The sequence below is a fragment of the Prinia subflava genome, chromosome 13, assembly GCF_021018805.1.
Source record: "Prinia subflava isolate CZ2003 ecotype Zambia chromosome 13, Cam_Psub_1.2, whole genome shotgun sequence".
NCBI classification, from domain to species: Eukaryota; Metazoa; Chordata; class Aves; order Passeriformes; family Cisticolidae; genus Prinia; species Prinia subflava.
In genome coordinates this window covers 19,857,020-19,872,264 of record NC_086259.1, presented here as the reverse complement: position 1 = coordinate 19,872,264, position 15,245 = coordinate 19,857,020, and the positions used below count along the sequence as shown (strand labels likewise).

The 15,245-nt window shown below is 50.4% G+C and overlaps 1 protein-coding gene across 2 annotated transcripts in view; it reads right to left on the bottom strand.

Annotated features, from left to right (window-relative positions):
* ZC3H18 (zinc finger CCCH-type containing 18) overlaps positions 1 to 15,245 on the bottom strand; it is a 44,326-nt gene that overhangs the window by 9,343 nt on the left and 19,738 nt on the right. For both annotated transcript variants that reach the window (XM_063410707.1, XM_063410708.1), the window contains 4 exons: positions 5,491 to 5,691; positions 4,074 to 4,199; positions 2,619 to 2,720; positions 371 to 514 (listed from right to left, as the gene is read on the bottom strand). In XM_063410707.1, the coding sequence (XP_063266777.1) occupies positions 371 to 514; positions 2,619 to 2,720; positions 4,074 to 4,199; positions 5,491 to 5,691 (573 nt within the window). The remainder of the gene's footprint in view (positions 1 to 370; positions 515 to 2,618; positions 2,721 to 4,073; positions 4,200 to 5,490; positions 5,692 to 15,245) is intronic.

Sequence of the window (15,245 nt, the reverse complement as noted above, 5' to 3'; positions counted from 1 at the left end):
TGGCCCTCCAGCACATCAGCTCTGTGGATCAGGATCCCACACATTCCTTTTTCCTCGCTGTGCCACCTCCACAAGCAGCAGCCCTCAAAAACGACTTCCTCCCCACTCCCACTCTGATTTTGCCCCATTTCCTTTATTCCACCCACTCCATCCTCCCCCCGTGCTCCACAGGCAGGAGCCACTCATGGCAGATCAGGAACATTCCACCCCAGCTCTCTTCCCCTTTTCTCCCTGCCCCAGGAGATGGATTTCTCTCTTAACCCCGGGAGTCAGGACTCTGGGATTTGCTGGATCTTCCAGGACACAGAAACCTGGGATTTGCAGGATCTCCTGTGAGATGAGGCCTCACTCCACGCCCCAGCTCTCTCACCTCCTGGGTGGAGTCCTTGTCTGACGTTCCTTCCTCCTGGCTTCCCGATTATCCCCTGGCTTGGCTGGCTCCGGGGCCGCTGTTGTAATTTTTGTGAGTGGCTGAGGGACTGGGAGGGCAGTGAGTTTCTTCACAGATTTTTCCCTGGAAAAACGACAATTTTCAGGTGTGTGATCCCAGGGGGTGGGCACAGAACACCCAGGACATCCTCAGAAATGTGCTCGGGTTTGTTGTTGTTTAATATTCTGGAGATTATGGAATCCTGGAATGGTTTGGGCTGGAAGGGACCTTAAAAATCATCTCACTTCATTCCATAGGATACCTTCCACTATCCCAGGTTACTCCAAACCCCATCCAACCTGGCCCTGATGTGATTCCTGTAGCTACAAACACTTGGCTGTTTCACCAAAACACAAACACCACGGATTTCCCTAAAGGGATTTGTTCCCCATATTCTCAATCAATTCATCTTTTCACAGACAAATTACTGTACAACAGCCAATTCTGGAGATATTTGACTTGTAAATTAACTCCTGAAGCAGACTGGGTGGAATTGTTGTTTCTTATCCATTTAATTCCATCATTTTTATCCCAGACACCTGCTTAAAATCTGCCAGTCAGGCTTCAGAATGAATGAAATACACAGTTAATGCAAAAATTCTCTTTTCAGCTGCAGCACAGAGGTCAGGAAACAGCCAGTGTGTGCAAGTATCCCTTCGATCTGTCCCTTGGTTTGTGTTCCCTTTGGAAAACTGGATGGGAACACCACTGTGACATCCAACAGCCACTGCATGAGATGGGAATGGCTCTGGCCCCTCAGGGCTGCCCAATTCGGGGCTTGGAGCACTCCAACCTCTGCTCTGACAGCTCAAAGCACGATCCTGGAATGGTTTGGGTTGGAAACACCTTACAGATCTCATTCCACCCCTGCCCTGGGCAGGGACACCTTCCACTATCCCAGGCTGCTCCAACCTGGCCATGGGCACTGCCAGGGATGCAGGGGCAGCCACAGCTGCTCTGGGCACCTGTGCCAGGGCCTGCCCACCCTCCCAGGGAAGGATTTCTCCTGATATCCCATCCAGCCCTGCCCTCTGCCTGTGCCCTGTCCCTCCAGGCCCTTGTCCAGAGCCCCCTCAGGCCCTGGAAGATCCCAGCTCTGGTTTCACACCCATTAACAGGGGAGGAGGTGCTGCCTGCACACACACACTGCTAATTCCTCCTCCTCCTGTTCTCCCTGCAGAACACAGGAGGAAGCCCATGGCACTTTGTCCAGTGACACCTGGATATCCCTGGTGCCACCACAGCAGCACTGGGAGGGAGCAGACACCACTGCAGGGCCCTCAGAGGGCTGAGCCCCAAGTGGGGAGGAAAAAAAACCCCAAAAGGCAGGATAACAAGGGACAAGAACTGTGGCAAAGGGGATTGTCCTAAATTCTGGAGAATTCAGGGGGATTCCCATGGTGTCATTTATTTGCAGGTCAGCTTAGAAGAGGTGACATCACTACACTGTTGTGTCACCCTCCACTGTCCCCGTGATCTGCCACTGCAGGGTTTGTGAAATAGCAATTTCAGGAATTTCAGAGAGCATCAGAGCTGTCAGAATGTGCCAAACCCAGCTCCAGAGAGCTCCAGTCCTGTTCTCATCTGTGTGAATGTCAGCCAGCGTGAAAAGTTGATGAGGCTGAACCATTCCTTTATTCTGAGGCTGTGGATTAACCAAAGGCACAGCAGAGGAAGGAAATTTAAACTTTCTTATAGCTCCTACTACATATATTTAGATTATACAAATATATCTGCAAACACAGAATGTTCCAGCAGTGAATCACGTGCTCAAACACTTGTATACAGGAAATACTTAAGGACACTTGCACATTTTAACTTGGATTTAATAGGTAAAAGTATCATTATTTACTTAAATTTGCCAAGTGAAAACCTCTTCAGTAAAGGTTGTACCTTGCATCTTTCATTTCTTTCTTAAACTCAGTCAGGTTTAGAATTCCAGAGTGGTTTGGATGGGAAGGGACCTCAAAGATCCACGTTCCACTCCCTGCCATGGGACACCTTCCACTATCCCAGGCTGCTCCAACCTTGGACACTTCCAGGGATCCAGAGCCTCCCCACCCTGCAGGAACAATCCCTTCCCACTATTCCATCTAAATCCTGCATTTGTTTATCTTAAGGCTCCTGAAGGTCAGAAGGGCCTGTCTGGACTCTCTCCAGAGGCATCCAGAGGAGGAGGGATCCTTACCCCTTCCCAGGAGGTGGCAATAATTCCCCTTTCGCCTTCGCCAGTGGCTTGTGAGGAGACGGTGTTGGAGAAGGAGAGGGAGAAGATGAGAAGGACCTTGACCTGCAAAGGAAGGAGACATCACTCAGCTCAGGCTCTGGGGTTCCAGGAGCTTTTCCTGGCTCTCAGGGCATTCAGCCACCACTGCCCCCACCCCAGGGACCTGTCCTCAGCTTCTCCTGGTTTCATATTTGGACTCCATGCAACGAAACTTAACTTCTGTCATCAGGCAGTGGGAAAAGTAGGAAACAGATGAAAAAATGGGAAAAGTAGGAAACAGAAGAAAAAATAGGATCAGCCACAAGAGAGGTGCTCCAGGTATTCCACAGCAACACCTGAGGCTGTCTCCATCCTCTCTATTCTCTCTTTAGGGAGAATACACAGGAAAATAAGCAGGATTTTGAGTTTTATGTTCATCACTTTATGTCCTGTAACTCCTAGAGCAGCTCATCCTTTAAACAGCAACAAAACCAAAAGAATCTTGGGAAAAAGACAAAAAAACACACCTAAACCTAATATTGATCTGTAATTTCTGGAACACAAGCAGAAGCATTAAGTGCTGCATCCCAAAGGTGACAGTGAAGGGCAGGAGCTGCTTCCTGAGCCCCTGAGCACACCCCACGTGCTGCTGGCGGGGTGATTCACCAGTGCCAAGACTGGAAGTGCCTCAGTTGCACCCCGGTGCCTCAGCAGCCTGACTCCCGTGTGACAGCTCCTCTGGGGACAGTGAGGGTGTTCCTCACTCTGCCACCTCAGGGAGAGGCAGCCAAGGGTGCCACCCACACTGGCACTGTCCTGCCCGGAGCATGGAGGGATGGGGAATCTGCTTCCCAGGGGGGATCAGCTCCCAGCTGAGCTGTTCCCAGGAGAAAGCAGTCCCCAGAGTGACAGTGTGTGCTCTGCCATCACCTCTGGGATCTGCTCTGGGTGGCTGCAGCTCCCATCTAAGGAGCCAGTTCTCCCACTGTGGATATTCCAGACTTGGGAAACTGTCTGCAGGGCCAAGGAAGTTGCAGAGGAATAAATCTTAATCAGCATGGGACACTGGATTGCTACTTTGAAGTTTCAGGGCTATCACAAGACACAACTGCTTTAATAAAGAAACGGGATTTGCCTCTTGAAATCGAAATTCCAGCGCCACAGAAAAGAGATGCTGCTGCTGAACTTCTTCCAATCAGGAAATGCAAATGATGGGAATGTTAATCCACCACAGGCATGGGAAAGAGCCCAGCCACAACAGCACTGCACCCGTGGGTGGGAGCACCGGGGAGAGGAGGGGGTGGCTGACACATCTCCTTCATCCCACAGCCCCCCTGGCTCAGCTTGGAACGGTTTATTTGAACAGAGCACAAAGGAACTGCCAGGAAGCACTTGGAAACCATCCCAGCACTGGTTCCCAGCCCCAGGAGCCACTACCTGGACCTGCTGCCTGAGAAAGAGCTGTGCCTGGAGGAGCGACTGGAGTAGGAGCTGTAGGAGGAGGACCTGGAGCGCGAGCGGGAGGAGCCGGACCCGGAGTAGGTGGATGAACGAGAAGAGGACCTGCAAGAGAAACATCAAAATTCAGAGCTTCCTGAAAAGAAATACTAAAATTCAGAGCTTCCTGACAAAAACCATGAAAATTCAGAGCTTCCTGAAAAGAAATACTAAAATTCAGAGCTTCCTGACAAAAACCATGAAAATTCAGAGCTTCCTGAAAAGAAATACTAAAATTCAGAACTTCCTGAAAAGAAATATTAAAATTCAGAGCTTCCTGACAAAAAACGTGAAAATTCAGAGCTTCCTGAAAAGAAATACTAAAATTCAGAGCTTCCTGAAAAGCCCCCAAGGTCTTGTTTCCAAAGATGTCCTTCCCAAGTTCTGCTCCAAACCCCACCAGCCTTCTCCTTGGGGAATTGTCAGGATTTACAGCCTCTCCTCAAATCCCCTTTTTCTTTTAGGGAGGACCTTGTTGTTGCTACTCTCTTTGCACCCTTAAATAAGCCTCCCTTCCTTTAATTACTGATTTTCCATCCTTTTTGGGAACTGCTTCCATGTATTTTGTGCCTTTTCACTGGACAATCCCCTGACAGATCACCTGACTGGGTGCAGTGATCCCAGCAGGAAAATCTGCTTCAGGAGGGCTCTGGCTTTTAGATGTCTATCTCCAATTTAACGTGTTCCTCATTCCTCCTGGATACCTCCCCCCCTCTCAGGAGCTTCAAGTTTGAGCATTTAAAGGAGATGGATCCAGTTTGTGCCTTGAGGCTCCCAGATGCAGGGAGTTTCTTTCTGAAAGGCAGTCTTTATCTTATTTTTGGTTGGTTTCCAGGCCCCATTCCGGCCCTCCAAGGCTCTGTCAAACCTCCACAATCCCAGTTCTCCCAGTAACATCAACCTGCTCTTACTGGAGCGAGCTCAGCTCCTTCCTCCACCCATCCCAGAGTGACCAGGATCCAATTTGAACAGCTCCCAGTTCTTGCTGCTCCTCCTGAGGTCAGTTTTCATCCAGGTGAGCTGCCATCATGCAGTCTACATAATCTCCAATTCCCTGGAAGAGGGGCTTCTCCAAGGATTTGCCTTTTCCTGAGCTGTGCAGTCACAGCACAGCTCCCACAGCTCCCTGCCTGCTTTGGCTCCCATCCCACTGCGTGTCCGAGCCGCAATCCTCCTGCTGCTTTCCCACATACAAAACCAAGGAAGGGTTTGGTTTGGAAGGGACCCTGAGCACCTTCCACCACCCCTGGCATGCAGAACCCACAGCCCCTCTGCTCCACACCCCTCCACACCTCCCCTGGCCGTGCAGGAGCCCCATCCCAGCCCGGGAGAGCTCCCAGGCTCCCCCCTGCCTCACCTGGAGGAGCCAGAGGCGGATGCTGAGGATGCCGAGGTTTTCCGGCGCCTCCGTGCCCGGCTGGGGGACACGGACACCCCCAGTTTCTTTTTGGGGGACTTGGACCGGCGCCAGGGGTCCTTCCACTCATCTGCACGCTTGGACGGGGCGCTGCCCAGCGCCGCCGCATCCTTCTCCTTCTTGGGGACCTCGGGCTGGCGGCTGTGAAACAGGAGAGGTCAGCAGAGAGGATTTGGGGGGTTGGAAAGGTGAGGGACAGGGGAAAACATCAAGAATTGTGAATATATTATAATAAAATGTATAAATGAACATACAGGAAAACAAGGAGAGGTCAGCAGAGGGGATTTGGGGGGTTGGAAAGGTGAGGGACAGGGGAAAACACCAGGAATTGTGAATATATTATAATAAAATGTATAAATGAACATACAGGAAAACAAGGAGAGGTCAGCAGAGGGGATTTGGGGGGTTGGAAAGGTGAGGGACAGGGGAAAACATCAGGAATTGTAAATATATTATAATAAAATGTATAAATAAATATACAGGAGAACAGGGGGAACGTCAGCAGCAGGGATTTTGGGGGGGTATTACAAAGGTAAGTACATGAGGGACAGGGGAAAACACCAGGAATTGTAAATATAATGAAACATATAAATAAATATACAGGAAAACAAGGGGGAGGTCAGCAGTGGGGATTTGGGGGGGTTGGAAAGGTAGGTACATAAGGGACAGGGGAAAATACCAGAAACTATAAATATATTATAATGTATAAGTAAATATATAGGAAAACAAGCAGGAGGTCAGCAGCTGGGGTTTTGGAGGGGTTTAGAAAGGTAGCTGCACAAGGGACAGGAGAAAACACCAGGAATGAGAAATATATTATAATAAAATGTATAAATAAATGTACAGGAAAACAAGGGGAAGGTCAGCAGCTGGGATTTTGGGGGTGTTAGAAAATTGGGTACACAAGACACAGGGGAACATACCAGGAATTGTAAATATATTGTAAAAAAATGTAAAAATGAACATACAGGAAAACAAGGGGGAGGTCAGCAGCTGGGATTTTGGGGAGGTTAAACAGGTAGTTACACAAGAGACAGGGGAAAATGCCACAAATTATAAATCTATTATAATAAAATGTATAAATGAACATACAGGGCCATGGAAAAATGCTCGAGTTCATCCCTTAGATTGACTCCTTACAGGTCCTGATCCCCCCTGTGGGATCCCAGCACCATTTTGGGGTGATAAAATGTTAGAACTCCCAGTTTGTGCACAGTGCCAAACCAGTGCTGCTCTGTAAACCAGCAAAGCCACGATTTGGTGAATCCTTTATCCCACTGAGCACTCTGTGACCTCCTGGCTGGCTCCAGGCTCAGCTCGTGGCCTCCAAGGACTGGACACAAGGAGAGGGAAGGGAATCTCCTCCCTTCCCTTGTAAGGGTCCTACTTTCATTTCCCCTTTTTTGGCTCTCCACGTTTCCTTTCTCCTCTCCAACCCTCTGAAAATAATTCAGGGCCAACTTTTCAGACACTTCCTTAAGTACTCCAAGATGAGTTTCTTGAGGCTGACTTTATTACCTCTCTTATCTCTGGCTGATTTAACCTGGAATTTCTCCTTGCCCTCGCTCTAACCTGCACTCAGCTCCTCAATTACCTGCTTCTAACCTTCTCCCTGGGGTTTCAGGCAGAGTTTATGGGGGATTAAAGCTTTCTGAAGTCTCTTGCACTCACCAAATTAGCAGGACAATGATGCATTTATTCCTTTGCTCAAACCATTGAGTTTCCTGGGAATTTGGGGAGGAAAGGCCCCTTCCCCGCTGGGTTCAGCCAGTACCACCCCATTACTCACACCACTGAAGCAACCACTCCCCACACAACTTCCTCGACCTTTTGGAGATAAAAAAGCCACCTCCAAGTTTTCTAATAATTCCAGGAACACTTCAGCAAAGCCCAGGATAATGAAAGCTCTTGGTCAGGAGCCTGTCCTTTGAAGACTTCACACCTCACAGAAACCTCATCCCCTCCTTTTTGGCAGAGTTTCCTCTTCCCCAACCCAGGACTGGGATGTGCTGACCTAAAAATCCAGCATCTGACTCCTTCCTTATCTCTGCTGATGTAAAAGCAATTTTACTCTTTGTCCCACAACTCCCTTGGAATATTCAGAGGAAAACCCCTCCTTTCACGTTCACCCCTCCCACAAATCTCATTCCAGCAGAGGATAATGGGATGTGTCCATCCCACACAGACGTGCTGAGTGCCTGGGAAGGGAATCCCGGGCTCACCTTTACTCCCCATTCCATTCTCCCTCTTTCGCAGCACTGTTTAACTCAGCACAGGGTGAATGCAGTGCATTGCTCAAGTTTTCCAAGTTACAGCCACAATTCCATGAGTATTTCACCCTGGAGGAACACCACAGCTTGGGATATGAGACACACTGGAGCTATTCTTTATGACCTGATAATATTAAACAGTCCAAGCTGGGCTCAAGGGCTCCTTCCAGCAAATGCTTACAAATCCGTTTGGAATTACCAATTTAACCTCTGGAATACCCTCAAATCAACCAAGTGCAGAGAGAGAAGGAAAGGAAGACTGGGAAAAGCCTCCACACCTCGCATGAAGCAGCAGGATTAAGAGTAAGGAAAGGAGGAGAGGAAACCTTGTGAGGATGCTCATGGATAATGCCCAATGTCCCTTCCCATGGGGTGGCAGCCTGTGAGCTTTGGGAGATGCAGAGGGAATATTCTGCTGGCACAGGCAGGCAGGGAGGCAGCTTTATCCAGGATAAAACCTCTGCAGAAGTTTCCCCTGCAGTGTCCAAAGTGACAAATCTGGAAGCCAACAGCTCTGCCAGGGAGGTTTAGGTTGGATATCAGGAAAGGTTCTTCCCCCAGAGGTGCTGGCACTGCCCAGGCTCCCCAGGGGAATGGGCACGGCCCCGAGGCTGCCACAGCTCCAGGAGAGTTTGGACACTGCTCAGGATTGGATTTTGGGGTGTCCTGGGCAGGGCCAAGCACTGGGCTGAAGGTCCCTGTGTGTCCCTTCCAGCTCAGGACACTCCACGAGTCCCTGAACTGATGAATGCCCTCCCGCCTCTCCAGGCTCAAACCCCTCCTGACCCAGTTCTCAGAACCAAAAGAATCCTGCAGGATTTATTCTCCCCTAAAACCAACTCCAATTCACATCCAACAGCACATCCTGGGCGCTGGAACAGCTCCAGCTGAACTCCAGAGCCGGGAGCAGGGATGATCTGAAAGCAAATCTCATTTACTTGCACCTATTACCTGGTTTGATGCAATTCCCTCAGGATGAAGTCACTTTCTGGAGGAAAGGTTTTTCCCCACAAACCACAACAGAAAGCCTCATTTTGGGGTGTGCTTGGCTTTTTGACTCAGCACTAAATGCTACAGACAAGGAAGATGCTGCTCCTGTCAGGACAATTCCAAAGCCTTTCCTCAGAGCTCCCAATGTGTGGCACCACCACAGAAACTCGTTCAGCCTAAAACTGGGACCTGATGCTGCTGGACTCACCCTCTCCAGTGGAATTCAGAATGGAAAGTGAGCTGGAGCAGCTCCCTGGAGGAACATCCCAGTCACAGCCTGGACAAGTCCCGTGGCTGGGAGATGAGGAGGGGAGGATTTCTCCTCACTCTCACTCTTACAGCCAGATCATTTCGTGCTGGATCTGGGGCTTGTGGAGCTCCCAGCTCCTCAATTCAATAAATTAAAAAATCAGAATGGTTTGCTGCTGGCTCAAGATCAAGCTGCCCACAGCAGGGGCTGAGCCATGGTGAAAAGGACGGAAGAAGGGAAGAATTCCAGGGCTGGTGAGCCATGGGATCAGCTCAGGAGTTCATCCTCACCCCCAGCACAGCTGCTGCCAAACCTCACACACTTCAGCACAGAGTGGAGAAGAACTCTCAGGTTCATCTCCATCTTTCTCACCAAATTCCAATTTTTAGTAAATAATTGAAATATTTCAGAATTAACTCCTAAGTCTCTTCTGCAAGGTTTAAAAAAAATAATTAGAGGGAAGAAGAGACAAGACAAGAATGACCAAAAGCACCTGAAATTCCACCCAGATCCTCAAGAATCACTCAGGCAGCGGCTTCCAAAGGCAATTTTACCCTTGAAACAACTAAAAGTTTTCTTTTTTTCAGAAGGAACAGGCTGATGCCCATTTGGCTGGAATGTAATGACAGCAATCAGGAGGGGAAGTGAAGCTGAACGTGGCTCTGGCAGGGAGAGGAGGAGCAGAGGCAGCTCCAGCTGGCAGCACCCCCAGCGTGGCTCACCCAGCTCCCAAAAAAACCCGGCTGAAGCACATCACCAAGTCCAACAAAACTTTGGAGGGGGAAAAAAAGAGCTGCCCAGCTCAAGCCCTCCTCATGAATTATGCAAATCCTGCCAAAGCATTTCTAATCTTGCATTGAGGGGAAAATGAGCATCAAGGGGGAAATGAGCATCCCAGGGAAGGCGTTTCCTGTCCTCCCCCATCCTCTGGGACCAAACCTGATCACCCTGGGCAGCAGTGACGTCAGCCTGGCTCAGGGCTGCTCTCCCAGCTCAGCTTTCTCCAGGAGGAAAGTCCAGGGATGATTTAACAGCCCTTGTGTGTCTAACAGGAAAGCTGGGATTGCGTCAGCAGCGCCAGCGCCGCTTTTCCTTCAGCGGCAAGTGGAATTTTCCAGAGGAAGTGGACTCGAGGAATGACTGGAGCCATGTGCCAAGGCAGCTGTGAAGGGAGCAGTAATTGCTGCAAAATAAATTCCAGCAGAGTGCAAGCACGCAGGAGCTTTTCCTGTCTTGGAGTAATGGAGAGGGACAACAGCTCTGGAAAGGCACCTACGTGTGTCCAGGACAGGGAATGCTGGCCCTTGGAGCTGCTGCCCGCTGATCTTGGTGAAACATTAGCAGGGAAAATGCTTTTCTCAAGTGGTTTCCATCTGAAGCTGAGTTATCAGACACTCCAAAAAAAAAAAAAAAAAAAAGGAAAAAAAAAAAGAGGAAGGATTTCTTCAAAGCCTGATGGGGAGAGGCTTGGAAATTAAAGAGTGGAGATACAATCTGAACCTCCAGGATGAAATCATCCCAGCAGGGAGATAAAGCTATCTGAGATGGCATCTCCCCTAAGGGCTGAGCATTTTGCCTGGAGAGCCTCCTCTCCATGAGCAGGAGGCAGTGATCCTGCCCCGGAATGTGCCAGTGATCCTGCCCTGGAATCACCTTGTTCCACTAAAATCCAGGCTGGGGGATCTCCCAGGAACTCCATCTCTGAAATGCCAAAGAAAATCACTGAGATCCACGTGTGAGTCACTCACTGCCCTCCATCTCAATTTGGGGTTATGAAACTCCTCTCCTGCTGCTGGGGAAGTGGAGGCAGCAGCTCAAGAACCAATAGAGACCAACAGAAATTCCAGTCAGCAGGAATTTCTTATGGAGAACTTGGAAAGCTTGGTTTGATTCATAGACTTTGTCATCATGGAATCACTAAATGGTTCAGGTGGGAAGAGACATTAAAACTCATCCAGTCCCTGTGTAGGGACACCTCCCACCATCCCAGGGTGCTCCAAGTCCCATCCAACCTGGCCTGGGGCACTCCCAGGGATGGGGCAGCCCCAGCTGCTCTGGGCAACCTCCACCCTCAAAGGGAAGAATTCCTTCCCAATATCCCATCTAATCTGGCAGTGGGAAGCCATTCCCTGTGTCCTGTACCTCCATCCCTTGTCCCCAGTCCCTCTGCACCTCTCCTGGAGCCCCTTCAGGCCCTGGCAGGGGCTCTGAGCTCTCCCTGGATCCTTCCCCAGGGGAACTCCCCCAGCTCTCCCAGCCTGGCTCAGAGCAGAGCTGTTCTTATCACCACCCTCCCCACGGTCCCGGGAGCAGAAATGAAAGCAGAGCTGTCTAAGCAGGTTCCATGGCTCTGGCTGGCAGCTGCACCACAGAAAAAGGGCAGGTAAACAAGTTGTTATCGTGATTGTCACAGCACAGCTCCCATGTGGGGCACTGGATTGAGATTCCAAAGAACCCTGGAGTGGCACGGGGTGTGTTCTGTATGTGAAAAGAAGGGAATTCCTTCCCTGAGCAGTCCTGGAACAGCTGGAGCGTGCAGGAGCAGAGGTCCAGATAAAACCCACCTCAGCCTGGGAAAGCCAACAGCCCAGGGTCATTTGCTGTCCTTGATTCCCTGCACTCTGAGAAGCTGCCAGGGAGGTGCAGACACCTGCAGAACAAATCCATTTCCCTGGATGGAGGCTGGCTCTCCTCCCTTCACTCAATTTTCATGGATACAAGACTAAATCAGGGCATTCCAGGGTTTTACCAATGCCCAACTCCAAAAGCAGCAGGAGCACTCAGCTGCCTGCCCTGCCTGCTCTTTCTCCTCGTGCAGGACAAACAGGAACAAATAAAGGACTTCTTTTAGGAGATAATTGAGATTTCCACAGGGAAAATTAGGAGGATCCCAAACCTCCTCCCATCTTTAGGCAGCAGGATGAGATGCCATCACTAAGACCCCCCAAACTGACAGCTACTTCCATTCAGAGCCTCTACACCCGAAAAACAGGGAACAAATCCAGCTGGCAGCATTGGGAGACTACCAGAAGCTCTCAGGAAAGACAACAGCGACCCAGGAACATTCAGAATTAGAGATTCTTCCAAAAAAACGAGTTCAGTTGCTTTGTGGTGCACACACCACCATGAATCACCCCATTTGCATTCCCTTCTTTTTGCCACTCCTTTATCTAATCAAGCCCATTCCAACACTTTCTGACTTGCAGGCCCTGGATAACCTGCATTGATTCCAGAGCCCGGGTTATCCTGCTCATTAACGTGCTCAGAGATTAACAAAGTCAACTTGAGCCAGCCTGAGAAAACAACACAAGGGTGAGCACGGCCATGGGATCACGTAACCTTTTGTCCTGGCAGCACCTCACGCTCCAGGGACACCTTGGGAGCAGCTGGAAGAAGCTCAAGGCTCCTTGTTGGAAGGGTTTTATCAGGATCTCTGATTTGTCCTTCCTGACTTTGCTGTCAGTCGTCTGAGCCCCCGCTCACGGGGTTATTTTGGTTTTTTATGGCTGCCTAAGTGCTCTCCATTAATGGGTTTTAGTTCTGATGGAAGGAACTTCCTTCCAAAAGAAGTGTGGTGTGTGTGATGATGACAGGATGGGCTGTCAGGCACTGCTCCTTCCTGGCACCTTCGGAGCTGCTGTCACCTCCTGGGAACATCTCTGAGGACAAGAGGCCCCTCTTTCTCCTCATCCTACCTGGCACTGGTGTTCCATGGAATTTGGGCTTCATATCACGACAATCCCAGAATCACTGAGGCTGGAAAAGAGCTCTGAGGACATCGAGTCCAATCTGTGGTCAATCCCCACCCTGTGCCATGTCCAGTCCTTCCTTGGACACCTCCAGGGGTGGAGACTCCATCGCCCTGGGCAGCCCATTCCAGTGCCCAGCCACTTTTTCCATAAAGAAATTCCTCCTGATGTCCAACCTGAGCTCCTTGGCACAGCTTGAGGCTTGTCCGGTCTTTGTGGGAAGAGCTTTTAGCTCAGTTCCAAGATTGGAGATGACAATGTCTCACTCATTTTGCCATGCTGCTCCCCACCAGAACCCCCAGCACTCCTTGGAGAGGAAATCCAGGTGGGAAAGAAACCAATGCCCACCTCATGGGCTTTCCTACTCCTTGCTTGGTCAACAACACTGAGTGTCAACCCAGCTAAGGGGGCAGAAAAATTGAGGTTCCTTCTCTCTCTGGTGGGTTCAACCCCAGCCCTGCACAGACCCCCAACAACCCCACCCTGGGCACCCCTGTCCAAACTCTCCTGGAGCTGTGGCAGTCTCGGGGCCGTGCCCATTCCCTGGGGAGCCTGGGCAGTGCCAGCACCTCTGGGGGAAGAACCTTTCCTGATATCCAACCTAAACCTGCCCTGACACAGCTCAAGCCGCTCCCTGGGTCCTGTCCCTGTCACAGGGACATCAGTGCCAGCGCTGTCCCTTGGGAATGATGTCCTGAATCTCCCTCGGTGCTTTGGGAATACAACACCACCAGGCCCCACAGCTCTGGGTTGCTCCATGGAACAGATTCCCTTAGATGCCAGTGGGATAAAGGCCTATGGCAACAACAGAAAGGATTAAAGTAAATTATTTCAGTGTGTAGAGCCTCTGCCCCCAGCTAAGGGTCAGAACATCTTGCACTGCTCTAAGTTTCTTCAGAGGACATATTTCATGTCACTTCTTTATCCCTGAAAGGCTTTGCACAACAGAGAGCTCCACCGGCAAGACAGAGGGGAAAAGAAGGAATTTTGCACTCAGCAAAAATCAGGCCCAGCCTGGGGCATCAGAACTCGTTCCAGAGATGGGAGCAGGAGGACAGACAGCCAAGTTATCCCTCTAATTGATCATAAAGTGTCTTGGCTTGTTTGAGTGTTCGATGCCTGAGGAGGGAGGAGGAGGAGGGGGAGGAACAGTTTTACCAGCAGTGCAATCTCAGATTTTAAACTTCTTGGAGTGTTCGTCTTAAGCTTGGGAAAAAAAAATCCCAACCCAATGCTTAAAACAGCAATTGCACATTCACAGAATCATGGAATGGTTGGGGTTGGAATGCTTAAAGCTCATCCCATTCCACCCCCTGCCATGGGCAGGGACAATTTTCACCAACCCAGGGTGCTCCAACCTGGCCCTGAACACTTCCAAGGATGGGGCAGCCACAGCTTCTCTTGGGCACCCTTTTCCAGGGCCTCCCCACCCTCCCAGGGAAGAATTCCTTCCCACAATCCAATCTAAACCTCCTCTCTGCCACTTTGAATGCATGTCCCCCTCGTCCTGTCCATGCGCTTGTTCAAGTCTCTCCCTCTCTTTCTTGGCAGCTCCCTACAGGTACTGGACAACAATTTTTTGAATTCCTTCAAAAAAGGCCAATCCATGTGTGACAATGTCATTGGAGCACAAACACTGCAGCCTCTTCTTTCCAAAGGTTCAAGGAGAAACACTCCTCCCTGAATGCATCAGGGTTTAAATCTTTGTTGAATTCTATTCCTCCTCAGCTCCATCACGCAGCAATGCTGGGAACACCTCTGGCTTCTCCACATTTTTAGATTTAAACTCCTCTGTTGTTTAGAGATCAGGTTAAACCTTCCTGCTTTCAGCAGAATGGAAAGGGATTTTTTTCCCTGTATTTTTGGCTATTTGTTGTCTGGGTTCTCTCATCCCTTGACCCTGCAGGTCCTGGTTCCTTCCTCCAGCTCCAGCAGGAACCCCTGTGCCGATGGAGCAACCTGCATTGACCTGGAATTACCGACAGCCTCAGCTCTGCCTTGGCAAAGCTCAGTGCTGCTTGCACAACCCCTGTGGAGGAGTTCTCCAACCTCTGTGCAGGAGTTCTCCAATCCCTGTGGAGGAGTTCTCCAAGCTCTCCGGAGGAGCTCTCCAAGCTCTCCGGAGGAGCTCTCCAAGCTCCGTGGAAGATCTTTCCAAGCTCCATGGAGGAGCTCTCCATGTTTTCTGCAGGAGCTCTCCCAGCTCCGTCCAGGAGCTCTCCCAGCCCTATCCAGGATCTCTCCCAGCCCTGTCCAGGATCTCTCCCAGCCCTCTCCAGGAGCTCTTCAAGCTCTGTAAAGGAGCTCTCCCAGCTCTCTCCAGGAGCTCTCCCAGCTCTCTCCAGGATCTCCCCCAGCCCAGTCCAGGAGCTCCCCCAGCCCAGTCCAGGAGCTCTCCCAGCCCTGTCCAGGATCTCCCCCAGCTCCATGGAGGAT